The sequence below is a fragment of the Pleurodeles waltl genome, chromosome 1_2 (genome assembly GCF_031143425.1).
Source record: "Pleurodeles waltl isolate 20211129_DDA chromosome 1_2, aPleWal1.hap1.20221129, whole genome shotgun sequence".
Taxonomy (NCBI): Eukaryota; Metazoa; Chordata; class Amphibia; order Caudata; family Salamandridae; genus Pleurodeles; species Pleurodeles waltl.
Genome location: NC_090437.1, coordinates 680,067,783 through 680,088,553, shown reverse-complemented (window position 1 = coordinate 680,088,553; position 20,771 = coordinate 680,067,783). Strand labels below are relative to the sequence as shown.

At 46.0% G+C, this 20,771-nt stretch overlaps 1 protein-coding gene across 1 annotated transcript in view; it reads right to left on the bottom strand.

Moving 5' to 3' along the window:
• The window catches only part of TMEM184C (transmembrane protein 184C), a 191,388-nt gene that overhangs the window by 124,044 nt on the left and 46,573 nt on the right, over window positions 1-20,771 (bottom strand). Inside the window, exon 5 of the mRNA XM_069242626.1 lies at window positions 3,166-3,240. Within this exon, the coding sequence (XP_069098727.1) occupies window positions 3,166-3,240 (75 nt within the window). The remainder of the gene's footprint in view (window positions 1-3,165; window positions 3,241-20,771) is intronic.

Here is a 20,771-nt window from a genome sequence, read left to right as displayed (position 1 = left end):
CAACCTGATTTGGGGGTTGAGGCACATACTGGGTAGCATTGCGCAAGCTTCAATTACCGATCCTAGAAGTACCCCTGGTACTATTACCTATTAGCGCAACTGCAACAGACAGCTAAGTGATTTGGAGAGATGGAAACAGAGTAACTTGCTAAGGGAAACTTACTATGGAGTTGGTACCTCTCCCTGACGTAGTGCTGGGGCTGATGGCAAGCCTTACAGACTTAACAGACTGGTAGACACCTCTCAGTACTGTAGGAAATGGGGTCAGTAGTAGGTTTCACTGGTAATGCATTATGGTTGGTCCTGCCTACAAGATAAGGCCTGTTACCTTCTCATATCTCTTTTCATTCCAGATTTGAAAGACAGAAGGAAAGTAAAAAAAAGACAGAGTGGAGAAAACTTCAGAACTCCAAAAAGAGAAAAAAAAGCGTAATTTTCAGAAAACGAAACTCTGTAAATGGTACAGGAAAAACACATTGCCACGCAGAATACAATTACAGAACACAGGGAGAAAAATCCCTGGAGCGCGCAACTTCAGGCTTACAGAATGTTTTTCAAATCCATTTACCTGGAAGTCCATTAGCTGAACATATGTAAAAGTTCTCCTTACCTTCAGAATTCTTAAATAAGGATATACAAAATACACTAGTTTTCTCAAAGAAAAAACAATATGGATTTATGTTTTATTTAACCTCTTGGGTGCTACTGATGTGGAAGCTCCCAGGGCAGGTAATCCGTTTGGTGGTAGCACTTACCAGGCAGTGCAGCTGTCTCGTTTGCTAAAGATATCTTGGGGATTTTCAGAAAGCTGACCTAGGAATGCATTCCACTCACTGATAACCATTGGCTTTGTGGTTTGTAACACACACATTCTGGCTTTCTATTTGCTGCCTTTATTTGCTTTAGGATCTCAAGGTTCAGTTTGCCCCTCCTGTTGCCTAAACCGTATTTATTGTATTCTATGAACTCGCTTTCTGTTAACAGGCATTTAAATCTACTTCTTATCTTGTCACTTGCTGTGCATTAAAAGATACAGGTCAAATGTCAGGCTCTCTCTTCCAGGGAACTTGATGTTTATTTTTCTTTCTCTGACTTCAAAGTGAAAGAATTTATAGGACAATCCTGCTGGGTAACCATGTAAGTTGAGAAGGGATGCTTTTTTTTTCTAGCACACAAGAAAAAACATAAATGAACAGTGCTGATGTTTCAGAATATATCAGAATTAGTACAAATGAGGCACTTTTTTGTAATTTTGAAGTGTGGTGGAGACAAATATTTGAATACAATCAAAACATCAATACACTAGGTGATGACATTTGCACAAATTATCGTTTATGTGAAGTAAAACTGTATTGCATTGCCAATGTAATGGTCATTTCTATTGAAATGTGTTTCAGTAGAGGTAGTCCGCTACCACACCATGCATTCTCCACACTATGCAGCTCCACTCAATCAACCCCAACCCACTCCACTCTACTCTACTCTACCCCACTTCACCCAACTCTACTGCACTCCACTCAAATCTACCCCAGACTGCTTCCATCTATCCCGGTCTACCACATTCTAATCTACCCCAATCCATCCCACTCCCATGTGCCTCAATCCATCCCACTCCAATGTACCCAAATCCACCCTACTCCAATGTACCCTACTCCTCTCCAATCTACCCCACACCACCCCAAACTCCACTGCAATCTATCCAACTCCTCTCTACTCTATTTTACACCAGTCCAGTCCAATCTACCCCATGCCAATCTACCACTCCTCTCAAATCTACCACATTCCACTTCAATAAAACCTACTCCAATCTATCCCACTCTACCCCAATCTACCCTACTTCAATCTACCCCCACCTACAATCTACTCCTATCTACTCCACTACAAACTACCCACTCCAATTTACCAATCCATTCCAATGAACCCTATTCAAATCCACCCAATCTTCCCCACAGTACCCCACCTTAATCCACCCCACCACACTCCGCTCCAGTCCAGTCTATCCCACTCCACACTTACCCAATCTATCTCCCTCCACTCCAGTCTATCCAGCTCCACTCCACCCTACCCCGCTCCACCACCATCTATCCCACTCCAATCCACCCAATTAACCCTTCACCTAATCTACCACGCTCCATTCCACTCTACCCAATCCACCCCATTCCACTTGAATCTACCACATGCGACTCAAATCTACCCCACTCTAGTCCAATCTAAACCACTCCACCCCACTACTGTCTACCCTACTTTGTCCCAAACTACCCAACTCCAATCTACCCATCCAATCCGCCCCACTCAAATCTACCCTGCTCCAATCTACTCCACTCCAATCTCCCAAACTCCAAACTATCCCAATCCTATCTATCTCACTCCACCCCACCATAATCCACCCAGTCTATCCAACTCCAATCTACCTCATCATATCCCAATCTACTCCACTTCGATCTACCTCACTCCACTTCAGTATACCCACTCCACTTCAGTCTAACCCACTCCAATCCAATCTACCCCAATCCAATCTACTCCTCTTCACTCCTCTCCAATCTACCCCACTCCACCGCTCTCCATTCGTCCCCAAGCTACCACACTCCGCTTAAATCTATCCCACGTTGTCTAAAGGGTTGCTTTTGATACAGAACATTTGATGTCTCCTTGTTGTGTATGGGGCCTTTCCAGTTGCCGGTAATAAGTGGGATACAGTTGAATACAGATTAGAATATTTGTTATTACCAACTGGATTTCTTTTAATCTTAGCTTTCAAATATAAGCCAGTGGGTAATGAAGATCATTTTTTGCAATCTGCCTATGGAATCATGAATGTATGGCTACCCCAAATTCAAAAGAGCACAAATAACCATTGGTCCTAAACTTACTGTCCGGCATATATTAGTTTCACTGGGAAAACCATGAGCTATCTACAAAATTGACTCCTTTTATTAATTCAAAGTTTTGTATAGTTTTTAGACATGTATAGCTTTCTGGGTTCACCCATGGGTTTCACTCTTGTTTTCACCACAAACTGCATGTTGTCTGAAATCACAAAAATATGAACAATTGACATATATTTTGACCTACACATCCCATTACTATCTATTTGGTTATCCATCATTAATGTGTCAAAACAGGTGTTACCACGAAAAAAAGAAAGGACTTTGTGGTCATACTTACAAAGCGATTATAGTAGTGACTGGCCTGACTACTGTGTACTGCAGGACTCCTAACTTGCACCGAAACAACAAAACACTGCGAAGAAAAGGATCACAAGTTTATCAATACTGCTCCACATGTATATTCAAAGCAGGCAAAACAGATTACAAGATATCAGAATGAATGGGGATTACACAATGCAATACAACTAAGCATTATCATTCAATCAATCAAATAATTTCTTAAGCGCACTACTCACCCGGTAGGGTCTCAAGGAGCTGGGGGGGGGGGGGGGGTTAGTGGCCGGTTACTGCTCGAAAAGCCATGTCTGCTGAATCTGTAGCCAGTTATGAAAGTGGCATGCAGCATGTGTGTAAATTCTGTGGATGATTAGCACTGGGTGTCTTAGGGGTTTGTTAAAAAGTACTGTGTGCCCAAAAACAACATCTAGGTAGTCATCTTTTAAGTTTTGAAATGACACAATGCCATTAATAGTAAAGCCATATGTATCACTGTTACAGAGAGGAATTGCTGTTGCACGTCTGTGACAGGAGGCCACGGTGAAAGACATATGAGTCAGATATACCTTTCCACCCAAGGACCAAGTTGACAATAAAACATAAAAAAAAGATTTTCAGCTTCCAAGGAAATCAAGAATAAGGCACCAAGATAGAATGTGAGGAAAACAACTTATAAATGTGGTGAACTAACAAATATTGCTTAATGGTAGTTTGCAGTGCTGATATCAAATTTTCCAAAAAGAGTGGTGCAAATTAACCAAAACGTACTACTTTATTTAGCTTAATCAATGAAATAAATATATTGAAGCAGTGCATAGCAAAAGAAATGACAGTGAAGCATGTTAACAGAAATATTTTAGATTTTGTTTTTTTAATAGTCATAATTCATTCTCTCTCTCTCTCTCTCTCTCTCATATATTACAGGAGCCTCCGAGATGGAGGTAAATAATGGGAGTCTTTTTTTGTTTTTTAAACAATAGGTTTATTTTTAATGTCTACTAAAATGCATTCAACCTTCAATAAAAAAACAACACAAAATTAAACATCAACAGTAAGGCAAAATATATTTCAGTTAGAAGAGAAACCAGAGTAACTACTATAATGCAATATAGTACTATTAATTTGCACACAAGAGCAATAACTAAAGATGAAGCAACCATTTGATTGTTGTGCAAACATGCACAACCTAAAACTGGACTTGCTGGGAGAATTATAAATATTATCCTGTGAATTAAGTCGTATTAGGTTTCAAAACTTATCCAGACATCAACTAAAATTACATTCATTAATCCTTATTGGTAGCACTACAGCCATGGCTGAAGAGGACTTTCTTTTATTAACAGTTTCAATTTCACTGGCTGGCCACTGCAAATTTTTACATTCCAAACTATTTTGGCATCACGATTCAGAAGTGAGCCAAAACACTACATTGTCAAGGAGGAGAAGCAAAAAGTAATCAATTTTTGGCTATCGCCGAAAGCACAAAAATAGATTTCTTAACTTAGGGCCAGACATACATAACTTTTTAGAGGTCTTAAGTACACCAATTCGAATTTTCTGACTTTTTTTTTTTTTAAGGACCTGATTTAGACTTCGGCGGAGGGCTTACTCTGTCACAACTGAGAAGGATATCCCTTCCGCCTAAATATAAATCACATTGTTTCCCATGGGATTTGTATTTCGGCAGATGGGATGTCCATTACCATTGTGGCAGAGTAACCCCTCCGCCAAAATCAAAATTAGGCCCCAAGTCTTTGGCCATGCACAAAACACCGTTTTGGAGTCTGTAAAGTTTTTTTGATTCCTAAGGATTACAAACATACACTGATTCAGTACTGTGTTTTAGCCCTCCCTTTCAAATGCCAAATTGAAAAAAATGTATCAGTGGTTTGCAGCCCAGTTCCCCACACTTAAGTTGGGGTAATAATTTATCCACAAAAGGGAAGGGGTCCCCTTCTACAAACTGGGGTACAACTTTTAGAGGGAATATGAAGGGGACCCCTGTTACTCCCTCTGAAACTTTAAATAAAATAAAATGTGTTTTTCGGGGAGGCGGGGCTTGCCAAGATGGCCGCCGGGACGTGATTCCCCTTGGCTCTGCGGTCGCCCGGGGGCTGAGTGGCACTGCACACGCAGGAGTAGAATGAAGCTATGGAGTGGGAGACTTGAACAAACTTGTGGTGGTGGGGGGCTCTCCCCTGCAGGGTCGAAGAGAGGGCGTGATAAAAGGACAGGAGACACTGTATTGAATCAGTGTGCGAGGCCTAGTCGAGGTCCTAGTTTGTGAGGTGCCTCCCTGTGAGAAAGTAGCCTCTTTCTAGCCTTGTTGCCCCCACTTTGGGCCTGTTTGTGAGTGTATGTCAGGGTGTTTTCACTGTCTCACTGGTTTCCTGCTTGCCAGGGTCCAGTGCTCATAGTGAAAACCCTATGTTTTCAGTATGGTTGTTATGTGTCACTGGGACCCTGCTAGTCAGGACCCCAGTGCTCATAAGTTTGTGGCCTATATGTATGTGTTCCCTGTGTGGTGTCTAACTGTCTCACTGAGGCTCTGCTAATCAGAACCTCAGTGGTTATGCTCTCTCATTTCTTTCCAAATTGTCACTAACAGGCTAGTGACCATTTTTACCAATTTACATTGGCTTACTGGAACACCCTTATAATTCCCTAGTATATGGTACTGAGGTACCCAGGGTATTGGGGTTCCAGGAGATCCCTATGGGCTGCAGCATTTCTTTTGCCACCCATAGGGAGCTCTGACAATTCTTACACAGGCCTGCCACTGCAGCCTGAGTGAAATAACGTCCACGTTATTTCACAGCCATTTTACACTGCACTTAAGTAACTTATAAGTCACCTATATGTCTAACCTTTACCTGGTAAAGGTTAGGTGCAAAGTTACTTAGTGTGAGGGCACCCTGGCACTAGCCAAGGTGCCCCCACATTGTTCAGAGCCAATTCCCTGAACTTTGTGAGTGCGGGGACACCATTACACGCGTGCACTACATATAGGTCACTACCTATATGTGGCTTCACAATGGTAACTCCGAATATGGCCATGTAACATGTCTATGATCATGGAATTGCCCCCTCTATGCCATCCTGGCATAGTTGGCACAATCCCATGATCCCAGTGGTCTGTAGCACAGACCCTGGTACTGCCAAACTGCCCTTCCTGGGGTTTCACTGCAGCTGCTGCTGCTGCCAACCCCTCAGACAGGCATCTGCCCTCCTGGGGTCCAGCCAGGCCTGGCCCAGGATGGCAGAACAAAGAACTTCCTCTGAGAGAGGGTGCGACACCCTCTCCCTTTGGAAAATGGTGTGAAGGCAGGAGAGGAGTAGCCTCCCCCAGCCTCTGGAAATGCTTTGTTGGGCACAGATTTGCCCAATTCTGCATAAGCCAGTCTACACCGGTTCAGGGGACCCCTTAGCCCTGCTCTGGCGTGAAACTGGACAAAGGAAAGGGGAGTGACCACTCCCCTGACCTGCACCTCCCCTGGGAGGTGTCCAGAGCTCCTCCAGTGTGCTCCAGACCTCTGCCATCTTGGAAACAGAGGTGCTGCTGGCACACTGGACTGCTCTGAGTGGCCAGTGCCACCAGGTGACGTCAGAGACTCCTTCTGATAGGCTCCTTCAGGTGTTGCTAGCCTATCCTCTCTCCTAGGTAGCCAAACCCTCTTTTCTGGCTATTTAGGGTCTCTGTCTCTGGGGAAACTTTAGATAACGAATGCAAGAGCTCAGCCGAGTTCCTCTGCATCTCTCTCTTCACCTTCTGATAAGGAATCGACTGCTGACCGCGCTGGAAGCCTGCAAAACTGCAACAAAGTAGCTAAGACGACTACTGCAACTCTGTAACGCTGATCCTGCCGCCTTCTCGACTGTTTTCCTGTTTGTGCATGCTGTGGGGGTAGTCTGCCTCCTCTCTGCACCAGAAGCTCTGAAGAAATCTCCCGTGGGTCGACGGAATCTTCCCCCTGCAACCGCAGGTACCAAAAAGCTGCATTACCGGTCCCTTGGGTCTCCTCTCAGCACGACGAGCGAGGTCCCTCGAATCCAGCAACTCTGTCCAAGTGGCCCCCACAGTCCAGTGACTCTTCAGTCCAAGTTTGGTGGAGGTAAGTCCTTGCCTCACCTCGCTAGACTGCATTGCTGGGAACCGCGACTTTTGCAGCTACTCCAGCCTCCGTGCACTTCCGGCGGAAATCCTTGGTGCACAGTCCAGCCTGGGTCAACAGCACTCTAACCTGCATTGCACGACCTCCTAAGCTGTTCTCCAGCGACGTGGGACTTCTTTGTGCGACTTCGGGTGAGCACCGTTTCACGCATCCTCGTAGTGCCTGTTTCTGGCACTTCTCCGGGTGCTACCTGCTGCTGAGAGGGCTCCTTGTCTTGCTCGACGTCCCCTCTCTCTCCTGGTCCAATTTGCGACCTCCTGGTCCCTCCAGGGCCACAGCAGCGTCCAAAAACGCTAACCGCACGATTTGCAGCTAGCAAGGCTTGTTGGCGTTCTTTCGGCGGGAAAACACTTCTGCACGACTCTCCACGGCGAGAGGGATCCGTCCACCAAAGGGGAAGTCTCTAGCCCTTTTCGTTCCTGCAGAAACCGCAGCTTCTTCTGCCGAGTAGAAGCTTCTTTGCACCCGCAGCTGGCATTTCCTGGGCATCTGCCCATCTCCGACTTGCTTGTGACTTTTGGACTTGGTCCCCTTGTTCCACAGGTACCCTAGATTGGAAATCCACAGTTGTTGCATTGTTGGTTTGTGTCTTTCCTGCATTATTCCTCTAACACGACTTCTTTGTCCTTAGGGGAACTTTAGTGCACTTTGCACTCACTTTTCAGGGTCTTGGGGAGGGTTATTTTTCTAACTCTCACTATTTTCTAATAGTCCCAGCGACCCTCTACAAGGTCACATAGGTTTGGGGTCCATTCGTGGTTCGCATTCCACTTTTGGAGTATATGGTTTGTGTTGCCCCTAGCCCTATGTTTCCCCATTGCATCCTATTGTAACTATACATTGTTTGCACTTTTTTCTAAGACTATACTGCATATTTTTGCTATTGTGTATATATATCTTGTGTATATTTCCTATCCTCTCACTGAGGGTACACTCTAAGATACTTTGGGATATTGTCATAAAAATAAAGTACCTTTAATTTTAGTATAACTGTGTATTGTGTTTTCTTATGATATTGTGCATATGACACTAAGTGGTACTGTAGTAGCTTCACACGTCTCCTAGTTCAGCCTAAGCTGCTCTGCTAAGCTACCATTATCTATCAGCCTAAGCTGCTAGACACCCTATACACTAATCAGGGATAACTGGGCCTGGTGCAAGGTGCAAGTAGCCCTTGGTACTCACTACAAGCCAGTCCAGCCTCCTACATTGGTTGTGCAGCGGTGGGATAAGTGCTTTGAGACTACTTACCACTCTTGTCATTGTACTTTTCATAAGAGAAAAATATACAAAACAAGGTCAGTGTATATACACATAGCCAAAAAGTTTTGCATTTCCTCTTTTCACTCTTTTCTAAGTGCTGAAAAGTACTTAAAAACTTTCAAAAAGTTCTTAAAAGTTTAAAAAGTTTTTTTTCTGTCTTTCTAAAAAGTTCTGAAAACTTTTTTCTCTTTTTCTATCACTTTAACTCTCTCTAAAAATGTCTGGCACAGGCCAAAATGTTGATCTGTCCAAACTTGCATATGATCACCTTAGCTGGAAAGGAGCAAGGAGTCTCTGCATAGAGAGAGGTTTGAGTGTAGGGAAGAATCCTTCCTTGGAACTGTTACTTAACATGCTTAGAGAACAAGATAAGGCTATAGGTGCCCCATCTGTTGAAAAAGTACCTAATAGTTCCCAATCTGATTCAGGGACTCCCCCAGGAAAAGATTCAGGAAAGAAACTTCCTAGCCTGCCCATTACTAGACAGTCTAGCATAGTTGGTAATTATGATGAGCCACACCATACAAATAGTGTTGTCTCACATCATAGCAAAAGCATTTATTCTCACCATACTGGTAGTAATGTTTCTGTTAGCCAAGCTGTTAGGGTGGCTTCTGTAAGGGACAGGTCTCCTTCTGTTCATTCCCATCATACCTCTGTATCTAGGAATGTCCCTCCCACCAACCCTGATGACAGAATGTTAGAGAGGGAACTCAATAAGTTGAGGGTGGAACAAACCAGACTGAAGCTTAAGAAGCAACAGCTGGATTTGGATAGACAGTCTTTTGAACTAGAGAAGGAAAGACAGAAGTTGGGTTTAGAAACCCATGGTGGCAGCAGCAGTATTCCCCATAGTCATCCTGCAAAAGAGCATGATTCCAGGAATCTGCACAAGATAGTTCCCCCTTATAAGGAGGGGGATGACATTAACAAGTGGTTTGCTGCACTTGAGAGGGCCTGTGTTGTACAGGATGTCCCTCAAAGGCAGTGGGCTGCTATCCTATGGCTATCATTTAGTGGAAAAGGTAGGGATAGGCTCCTTACTGTGAAAGAAAATGATGCTCATAATTTTACAGTACTTAAGAATGCACTCCTGGATGGTTATGGCTTAACCACTGAACAATACAGGATAAAGTTCAGAGAGACCAAAAAGGAGTCTTCACAAGACTGGGTTGATTTCATTGACCATTCAGTGAAGGCCTTGGAGGGGTGGTTACATGGCAGTAAAGTTACTGATTATGACAGCCTGTATAACTTGATCCTGAGAGAGCATATTCTTAATAATTGTGTGTCTGATTTGTTGCACCAGTACTTGGTGGACTCTGATCTGACCTCTCCCCAAGAATTGGGAAAGAAGGCAGACAAATGGGTCAGAACAAGGGTGAACAGAAAAGTTCATACAGGGGGTGACAAAGAGAACAATAAGAAGAAAGATGGTGAAAAATCTCAAGATAAGCATGGGGATAAGGGTAAAACCAAAGATTCCACTTCAAATCTTAAACACTCTTCAGGGGGTGGAGATAAAACAAATTCTTCCTCTTCTTCTCAACCTGCACACATTAAAAAGCCTTGGTGCTTTGTGTGTAAAAACATAGGCCAGGGGATAAGTCCTGTCCAGGTAAACCCCCTGAGCCTACCACCACTAATACATCAAGCTCTAGTGCCCCTAGCAGTAGTGGTACTAGTGGTGGGACTGCTGGCAACAGTCAAGCAAAGGGTGTAGTTGGGTTCACTTATGGGTCCATCATAGAAACTGGGGTAGTCAGTCCCAAGACAGTTTCTGTCACACCTAGTGGCATTGGCCTTGCCACACTGGCTGCTTGTCCCCTTACAATGGATAAGTACAGGCAGACAGTTTCAATAAATGGTGTTGAGGACTTGGCCTACAGGGACACAGGTGCCAGTATCACTTTGGTGACTGAAAACCTAGTGCCTCCTGAACAACACATCATTGGACAACAGTATAAAATTATTGATGTCCATAACTCCACTAAGTTTCTTCCCTTAGCTGTAATTCAGTTTAGTTGGAGTGGAGTTACTGGCCCTAAGCAGGTGGTGGTATCACCTAGCTTACCTGTAGACTGTCTCTTAGGTAATGACCTAGAGGCCTCAGGTTGGGCTGATGTAGAGTTTTATGCCCATGCAGCCATGCTGGGCATCCCAGAGGAATTGTTCCCTCTCATTTCTACTGAAATGAAAAAGCAAAGGAGAGAAGGCCTGAAAACTCAGGATCCCTCTCCATCAACAGGTAAAAAGGTTATCACAGTATCCCCTAACCACCCTGCCATTCAGGATACCATTCCTGTGGTGGGAGAAACCTCTCCTGGGGTGGCACCTGTTCCAAGGGAAGCATCAGCTGGCAAAGCTGAACTCCCTGAGGTAGAAGTACCTCTCTGTGGGATAACTAACATTGGTGAGAAAAAGAGCACCATTTTAGTTAACATGGAGCATCCCTCCAACCCTCCCAGAGAAACTTTAGTGCAGAAACTCTGCACTGCCTCACAACACTTAGGACAGCATTCCTGTCCTAGTGTGGAGCTGATAGGACAGCATCCCTGCCCTGCTCCAACCCAAGAGAAACAGCATCCCTGTTCTCTCTTCCAGCCATATGGACAAAGTTTTTGCCCAGCTATGGCTTTTCTGAGACAGCATCCCTGTCTGGCATTTCCATCACTACAAATAGGTTCAGTGGACAATTCCCACTGCTCTAAACTAAAACTTACTGATAGAAACTCTGAAAATACATCTTCACATTGTTGCTTAGCTAAAAAACTTCAAACAGGGTGGTTTACATCCCCACAGGGAAGTAACCATATAGTGGATGATAAAGGGAGTAACCAGTCTATTGCAGAGCTACTCTCTACTTATCACCACTTAGACAATAAAGTCTCAACTGGCCAAGGTTAGCCTTATTGTCCTTCGTTTGGGGGGGGGGGGTTGTGTGAGAAAGTAGCCTCTTTCTAGCCTTGTTGCCCCCACTTTGGGCCTGTTTGTGAGTGTATGTCAGGGTGTTTTCACTGTCTCACTGGTATCCTGCTTGCCAGGGCCCAGTGCTCATAGTGAAAACCCTATGTTTTCAGTATGGTTGTTATGTGTCACTGGGACCCTGCTAGTCAGGATCCCAGTGCTCATAAGTTTGTGGCCTATATGTATGTGTTCCCTGTGTGGTGACTAACTGTCTCACTAAGGCTCTGCTAATCAGAACCTCAGTGGTTATGCTCTCTCATTTCTTTCCAAATTGTCACTAACAGGCTAGTGACCATTTTTACCAATTTACATTGGCTTACTGGAACACCCTTATAATTCCCTAGTATATGGTACTGAGGTACCCAGGGTATTGGGGTTCCAGGAGATCCCTATGGGCTGCAGCATTTCTTTTGCCACCCATAGGGAGCTCTGACAATTCTTACACAGGCCTGCCACTGCAGCCTGAGTGAAATAACGTCCTGGTTATTTCACAGCCATTTTACACTGCACTTAAGTAACTTATAAGTCACCTATATGTCTAACCTTTACCTGGTAAAGGTTAGGTGCAAAGTTACTTAGTGTGAGGGCACCCTGGCACTAGCCAAGGTGCCCCCACATTGTTCAGAGCCAATTCCCTGAACTTTGTGAGTGCGGGGACACCATTACACGCGTGCACTACATATAGGTCACTACCTATATGTGGCTTCACAATGGTAACTCCGAATATGGCCATGTAACATGTCTATGATCATGGAATTGCCCACTCTATGCCATCCTGGCATAGTTGGCACAATCCCATGATCCCAGTGGTCTGTAGCACAGACCCTGGTACTGCCAAACTGCCCTTCCTGGGGTTTCACTGCAGCTGCTGCTGCTGCCAACCCCTCAGACAGGCATCTGCCCTCCTGGGGTCCAGCCAGGCCTGGCCCAGGATGGCAGAACAAAGAACTTCCTCTGAGAGAGGGTGTGACACCCTCTCCCTTTGGAAAATGGTGTGAAGGCAGGGGAGGAGTAGCCTCCCCCAGCCTCTGGAAATGCTTTGTTGGGCACAGATGTGCCCAATTCTGCATAAGCCAGTCTACACCGGTTCAGGGGACCCCTTAGCCCTGCTCTGGCGCGAAACTGGACAAAGGAAAGGGGAGTGACCACTCCCCTGACCTGCACCTCCCCTGGGAGGTGTCCAGAGCTCCTCCAGTGTGCTCCAGACCTCTGCCATCTTGGAAACAGAGGTGCTGCTGGCACACTGGACTGCTCTGAGTGGCCAGTGCCACCAGGTGACGTCAGAGACTCCTTCTGATAGGCTCCTTCAGGTGTTGCTAGCCTATCCTCTCTCCTAGGTAGCCAAACCCTCTTTTCTGGCTATTTAGGGTCTCTGTCTCTGGGGAAACTTTAGATAACGAATGCAAGAGCTCAGCCGAGTTCCTCTGCATCTCTCTCTTCACCTTCTGATAAGGAATCGACTGCTGACCGCGCTGGAAGCCTGCAAAACTGCAACAAAGTAGCTAAGACGACTACTGCAACTCTGTAACGCTGATCCTGCCGCCTTCTCAACTGTTATCCTGTTTGTGCATGCTGTGGGGGTAGTCTGCCTCCTCTCTGCACCAGAAGCTCCGAAGAAATCTCCCGTGGGTCGACGGAATCTTCCCCCTGCAACCGCAGGCACCAAAAAGCTGCATTACCGGTCCCTTGGGTCTCCTCTCAGCACGACGAGCGAGGTCCCTCGAATCCAGCAACTCTGTCCAAGTGGCCCCCACAGTCCAGTGACTCTTCAGTCCAAGTTTGGTGGAGGTAAGTCCTTGCCTCACCTCGCTAGACTGCATTGCTGGGAACCGCAACTTTTGCAGCTACTCCAGCCTCCGTGCACTTCCGGCGGAAATCCTTTGTGCACAGTCCAGCCTGGGTCCACGGCACTGTAACCTGCATTGCACGACCTCCTAAGTTGTTCTCCGGCGACGTGGGACTTCTTTGTGCGACTTCGGGTGAGCACCGTTTCACGCATCCTCGTAGTGCCTGTTTCTGGCACTTCTCCGGGTGCTACCTGCTGCTGAGAGGGCTCCTTGTCTTGCTCGACGTCCCCTCTCTCTCCTGGTCCAATTTGCGACCTCCTGGTCCCTCCAGGGCCACAGCAGCGTCCAAAAACGCTAACCGCACGATTTGCAGCTAGCAAGGCTTGTTGGCGTTCTTTCGGCGGGAAAACACTTCTGCACGACTCTCCACGGCGAGAGGGATCCGTCCACCAAAGGGGAAGTCTCTAGCCCTTTTCGTTCCTGCAGAAACCGCAGCTTCTTCTGCCGAGTAGAAGCTTCTTTGCACCCGCAGCTGGCATTTCCTGGGCATCTGCCCATCTCCGACTTGCTTGTGACTTTTGGACTTGGTCCCCTTGTTCCACAGGTACCCTAGATTGGAAATCCACAGTTGTTGCATTGTTGGTTTGTGTCTTTCCTGCATTATTCCTCTAACACGACTTCTTTGTCCTTAGGGGAACTTTAGTGCACTTTGCACTCACTTTTCAGGGTCTTGGGGAGGGTTATTTTTCTAACTCTCACTATTTTCTAATAGTCCCAGCGACCCTCTACAAGGTCACATAGGTTTGGGGTCCATTCGTGGTTCGCATTCCACTTTTGGAGTATATGGTTTGTGTTGCCCCTAGCCCTATGTTTCCCCATTGCATCCTATTGTAACTATACATTGTTTGCACTTTTTTCTAAGACTATACTGCATATTTTTGCTATTGTGTATATATATCTTGTGTATATTTCCTATCCTCTCACTGAGGGTACACTCTAAGATACTTTGGGATATTGTCATAAAAATAAAGTACCTTTAATTTTAGTATAACTGTGTATTGTGTTTTCTTATGATATTGTGCATATGACACTAAGTGGTACTGTAGTAGCTTCACACGTCTCCTAGTTCAGCCTAAGCTGCTCTGCTAAGCTACCATTATCTATCAGCCTAAGCTGCTAGACACCCTATACACTAATAAGGGATAAATGGGCCTGGTGCAAGGTGCAAGTAGCCCTTGGTACTCACTACAAGCCAGTCCAGCCTCCTACATTGGTTGTGCAGCGGTGGGATAAGTGCTTTGAGACTACTTACCACTCTTGTCATTGTACTTTTCATAAGAGAAAAATATACAAAACAAGGTCAGTGTATATACACATAGCCAAAAAGTTTTGCATTTCCTCTTTTCACTCTTTTCTAAGTGCTGAAAAGTACTTAAAAACTTTCAAAAAGTTCTTAAAAGTTTAAAAAGTTTTTTTTCTGTCTTTCTAAAAAGTTCTGAAAACTTTTTTCTCTTTTTCTATCACTTTAACTCTCTCTAAAAATGTCTGGCACAGGCCAAAATGTTGATCTGTCCAAACTTGCATATGATCACCTTAGCTGGAAAGGAGCAAGGAGTCTCTGCATAGAGAGAGGTTTGAGTGTAGGGAAGAATCCTTCCTTGGAACTGTTACTTAACATGCTTAGAGAACAAGATAAGGCTATAGGTGCCCCATCTGTTGAAAAAGTACCTAATAGTTCCCAATCTGATTCAGGGACTCCCCCAGGAAAAGATTCAGGAAAGAAACTTCCTAGCCTGCCCATTACTAGACAGTCTAGCATAGTTGGTAATTATGATGAGCCACACCATACAAATAGTGTTGTCTCACATCATAGCAAAAGCATTTATTCTCACCATACTGGTAGTAATGTTTCTGTTAGCCAAGCTGTTAGGGTGGCTTCTGTAAGGGACAGGTCTCCTTCTGTTCATTCCCATCATACCTCTGTATCTAGGAATGTCCCTCCCACCAACCCTGATGACAGAATGTTAGAGAGGGAACTCAATAAGTTGAGGGTGGAACAAACCAGACTGAAGCTTAAGAAGCAACAGCTGGATTTGGATAGACAGTCTTTTGAACTAGAGAAGGAAAGACAGAAGTTGGGTTTAGAAACCCATGGTGGCAGCAGCAGTATTCCCCATAGTCATCCTGCAAAAGAGCATGATTCCAGGAATCTGCACAAGATAGTTCCCCCTTATAAGGAGGGGGATGACATTAACAAGTGGTTTGCTGCACTTGAGAGGGCCTGTGTTGTACAGGATGTCCCTCAAAGGCAGTGGGCTGCTATCCTATGGCTATCATTTAGTGGAAAAGGTAGGGATAGGCTCCTTACTGTGAAAGAAAATGATGCTCATAATTTTACAGTACTTAAGAATGCACTCCTGGATGGTTATGGCTTAACCACTGAACAATACAGGATAAAGTTCAGAGAGACCAAAAAGGAGTCTTCACAAGACTGGGTTGATTTCATTGACCATTCAGTGAAGGCCTTGGAGGGGTGGTTACATGGCAGTAAAGTTACTGATTATGACAGCCTGTATAACTTGATCCTGAGAGAGCATATTCTTAATAATTGTGTGTCTGATTTGTTGCACCAGTACTTGGTGGACTCTGATCTGACCTCTCCCCAAGAATTGGGAAAGAAGGCAGACAAATGGGTCAGAACAAGGGTGAACAGAAAAGTTCATACAGGGGGTGACAAAGAGAACAATAAGAAGAAAGATGGTGAAAAATCTCAAGATAAGCATGGGGATAAGGGTAAAACCAAAGATTCCACTTCAAATCTTAAACACTCTTCAGGGGGTGGAGATAAAACAAATTCTTCCTCTTCTTCTCAACCTGCACACATTAAAAAGCCTTGGTGCTTTGTGTGTAAAAACATAGGCCAGGGGATAAGTCCTGTCCAGGTAAACCCCCTGAGCCTACCACCACTAATACATCAAGCTCTAGTGCCCCTAGCAGTAGTGGTACTAGTGGTGGGACTGCTGGCAACAGTCAAGCAAAGGGTGTAGTTGGGTTCACTTATGGGTCCATCATAGAAACTGGGGTAGTCAGTCCCAAGACAGTTTCTGTCACACCTAGTGGCATTGGCCTTGCCACACTGGCTGCTTGTCCCCTTACAATGGATAAGTACAGGCAGACAGTTTCAATAAATGGTGTTGAGGACTTGGCCTACAGGGACACAGGTGCCAGTATCACTTTGGTGACTGAAAACCTAGTGCCTCCTGAACAACACATCATTGGACAACAGTATAAAATTATTGATGTCCATAACTCCACTAAGTTTCTTCCCTTAGCTGTAATTCAGTTTAGTTGGAGTGGAGTTACTGGCCCTAAGCAGGTGGTGGTATCACCTAGCTTACCTGTAGACTGTCTCTTAGGTAATGACCTAGAGGCCTCAGGTTGGGCTGATGTAGAGTTTTATGCCCATGCAGCCATGCTGGGCATCCCAGAGGAATTGTTCCCTCTCATTTCTACTGAAATGAAAAAGCAAAGGAGAGAAGGCCTGAAAACTCAGGATCCCTCTCCATCAACAGGTAAAAAGGTTATCACAGTATCCCCTAACCACCCTGCCATTCAGGATACCATTCCTGTGGTGGGAGAAACCTCTCCTGGGGTGGCACCTGTTCCAAGGGAAGCATCAGCTGGCAAAGCTGAACTCCCTGAGGTAGAAGTACCTCTCTGTGGGATAACTAACATTGGTGAGAAAAAGAGCACCATTTTAGTTAACATGGAGCATCCCTCCAACCCTCCCAGAGAAACTTTAGTGCAGAAACTCTGCACTGCCTCACAACACTTAGGACAGCATTCCTGTCCTAGTGTGGAGCTGATAGGACAGCATCCCTGCCCTGCTCCAACCCAAGAGAAACAGCATCCCTGTTCTCTCTTCCAGCCATATGGACAAAGTTTTTGCCCAGCTATGGCTTTTCTGAGACAGCATCCCTGTCTGGCATTTCCATCACTACAAATAGGTTCAGTGGACAATTCCCACTGCTCTAAACTAAAACTTACTGATAGAAACTCTGAAAATACATCTTCACATTGTTGCTTAGCTAAAAAACTTCAAACAGGGTGGTTTACATCCCCACAGGGAAGTAACCATATAGTGGATGATAAAGGGAGTAACCAGTCTATTGCAGAGCTACTCTCTACTTATCACCACTTAGACAATAAAGTCTCAACTGGCCAAGGTTAGCCTTATTGTCCTTCGTTTGGGGGGGGGGGGTTGTGTGAGAAAGTAGCCTCTTTCTAGCCTTGTTGCCCCCACTTTGGGCCTGTTTGTGAGTGTATGTCAGGGTGTTTTCACTGTCTCACTGGTATCCTGCTTGCCAGGGCCCAGTGCTCATAGTGAAAACCCTATGTTTTCAGTATGGTTGTTATGTGTCACTGGGACCCTGCTAGTCAGGATCCCAGTGCTCATAAGTTTGTGGCCTATATGTATGTGTTCCCTGTGTGGTGACTAACTGTCTCACTAAGGCTCTGCTAATCAGAACCTCAGTGGTTATGCTCTCTCATTTCTTTCCAAATTGTCACTAACAGGCTAGTGACCATTTTTACCAATTTACATTGGCTTACTGGAACACCCTTATAATTCCCTAGTATATGGTACTGAGGTACCCAGGGTATTGGGGTTCCAGGAGATCCCTATGGGCTGCAGCATTTCTTTTGCCACCCATAGGGAGCTCTGACAATTCTTACACAGGCCTGCCACTGCAGCCTGAGTGAAATAACGTCCTGGTTATTTCACAGCCATTTTACACTGCACTTAAGTAACTTATAAGTCACCTATATGTCTAACCTTTACCTGGTAAAGGTTAGGTGCAAAGTTACTTAGTGTGAGGGCACCCTGGCACTAGCCAAGGTGCCCCCACATTGTTCAGAGCCAATTCCCTGAACTTTGTGAGTGCGGGGACACCATTACACGCGTGCACTACATATAGGTCACTACCTATATGTGGCTTCACAATGGTAACTCCGAATATGGCCATGTAACATGTCTATGATCATGGAATTGCCCACTCTATGCCATCCTGGCATAGTTGGCACAATCCCATGATCCCAGTGGTCTGTAGCACAGACCCTGGTACTGCCAAACTGCCCTTCCTGGGGTTTCACTGCAGCTGCTGCTGCTGCCAACCCCTCAGACAGGCATCTGCCCTCCTGGGGTCCAGCCAGGCCTGGCCCAGGATGGCAGAACAAAGAACTTCCTCTGAGAGAGGGTGTGACACCCTCTCCCTTTGGAAAATGGTGTGAAGGCAGGGGAGGAGTAGCCTCCCCCAGCCTCTGGAAATGCTTTGTTGGGCACAGATGTGCCCAATTCTGCATAAGCCAGTCTACACCGGTTCAGGGGACCCCTTAGCCCTGCTCTGGCGCGAAACTGGACAAAGGAAAGGGGAGTGACCACTCCCCTGACCTGCACCTCCCCTGGGAGGTGTCCAGAGCTCCTCCAGTGTGCTCCAGACCTCTGCCATCTTGGAAACAGAGGTGCTGCTGGCACACTGGACTGCTCTGAGTGGCCAGTGCCACCAGGTGACGTCAGAGACTCCTTCTGATAGGCTCCTTCAGGTGTTGCTAGCCTATCCTCTCTCCTAGGTAGCCAAACCCTCTTTTCTGGCTATTTAGGGTCTCTGTCTCTGGGGAAACTTTAGATAACGAATGCAAGAGCTCAGCCGAGTTCCTCTGCATCTCTCTCTTCACCTTCTGATAAGGAATCGACTGCTGACCGCGCTGGAAGCCTGCAAAACTGCAACAAAGTAGCTAAGACGACTACTGCAACTCTGTAACGCTGATCCTGCCGCCTTCTCAACTGTTATCCTGTTTGTGCATGCTGTGGGGGTAGTCTGCCTCCTCTCTGCACCAGAAGCTCCGAAGAAATCTCCCGTGGGTCGACGGAATCTTCCCCCTGCAACCGCAGGCACCAAAAAGCTGCATTACCGGTCCCTTGGGTCTCCTCTCAGCACGACGAGCGAGGTCCCTCGAATCCAGCAACTCTGTCCAAGTGGCCCCCACAGTCCAGTGACTCTTCAGTCCAAGTTTGGTGGAGGTAAGTCCTTGCCTCACCTCGCTAGACTGCATTGCTGGGAACCGCAACTTTTGCAGCTACTCCAGCCTCCGTGCACTTCCGGCGGAAATCCTTTGTGCACAGTCCAGCCTGGGTCCACGGCACTGTAACCTGCATTGCACGACCTCCTAAGTTGTTCTCCGGCGACGTGGGACTTCTTTGTGCGACTTCGGGTGAGCACCGTTTCACGCATCCTCGTAGTGACTGTTTCTGGCACTTCTCCGGGTGCTACCTGCTGCTGAGAGGGCTCCTTGTCTTGCTCGACGTCCCCTCTCTCTCCTGGTCCAATTTGCGACCTCCTGGTCCCTCCAGGGCCACAGCAGCGTCCAAAAACGCTAACCGCACGATTTGCAGCTAGCAAGGCTTGTTGGCGTTCTTTCGGCGGGAAAACACTTCTGCGCGACTCTCCACGGCGAGAGGGATCCGTCCACCAAAGGGGAAGTCTCTAGCCCTTTTCGTAGTGCCTGTTTCTGGCACTTCGCCGGGTGCTACCTGCTGCTCCTTGTCTTGCTCGACGTCCCCTCTCTCTCCTGGTCCAATTTGCGACCTCCTGTTCCCTCCAGGGCCACAGCAGCGTCCAAAAACGCTAACCGCACGATTTGCAGCTAGCAAGGCTTGTTGGCGTTCTTTCGGCGGGAAAACACTTCCGCGCGACTCTCCACGGCGAGAGGGATCCGTCCACCAAAGGGGAAGTCTCTAGCCCTTTTCGTTCCTGCAGAAACCGCAGCTTCTTCTGTCCAGTAGAAGCTTCTTTGCACCCGCAGCTGGCATTTCCTGGGCATCTGCCCATCTCCGACTTGCTTGTGACTTTTGGACTTGGTCCCCTTGTTCCACAGGTACCCTAGATTGGAAATCCACAGTTGTTGCATTGTTGGTTTGTGTCTTTCCTGCATTATTCCTCTAACACAATTTCTTTGTCCTTAGGGGAACTTTAGTGCACTTTGCACTCACTTTTCAGGGTCTTGGGGAGGGTTATTTTTCTAACTCTCACTATTTTCTAATAGTCCCAGCGACCCTCTACAAGGTCACATAGGTTTGGGGTCCATTCGTGGTTCGCATTCCACTTTTGGAGTATATGGTTTGTGTTGCCCCTATCCCTATGTTTCCCCATTGCATCCTATTGTAACTATACATTGTTTGCACTGTTTTCTAAGACTATACTGCATATGTTTGCTATTGTGTATATATATCTTGTGTATATTTCCTATCCTCTCACTGAGGGTACACTGAGATACTTTGGCATATTGTCATAAAAATAAAGTACCTTTATTTTTAGTATAACTGTGTATTGTGTTTTCTTATGATATTGTGCATATGACAC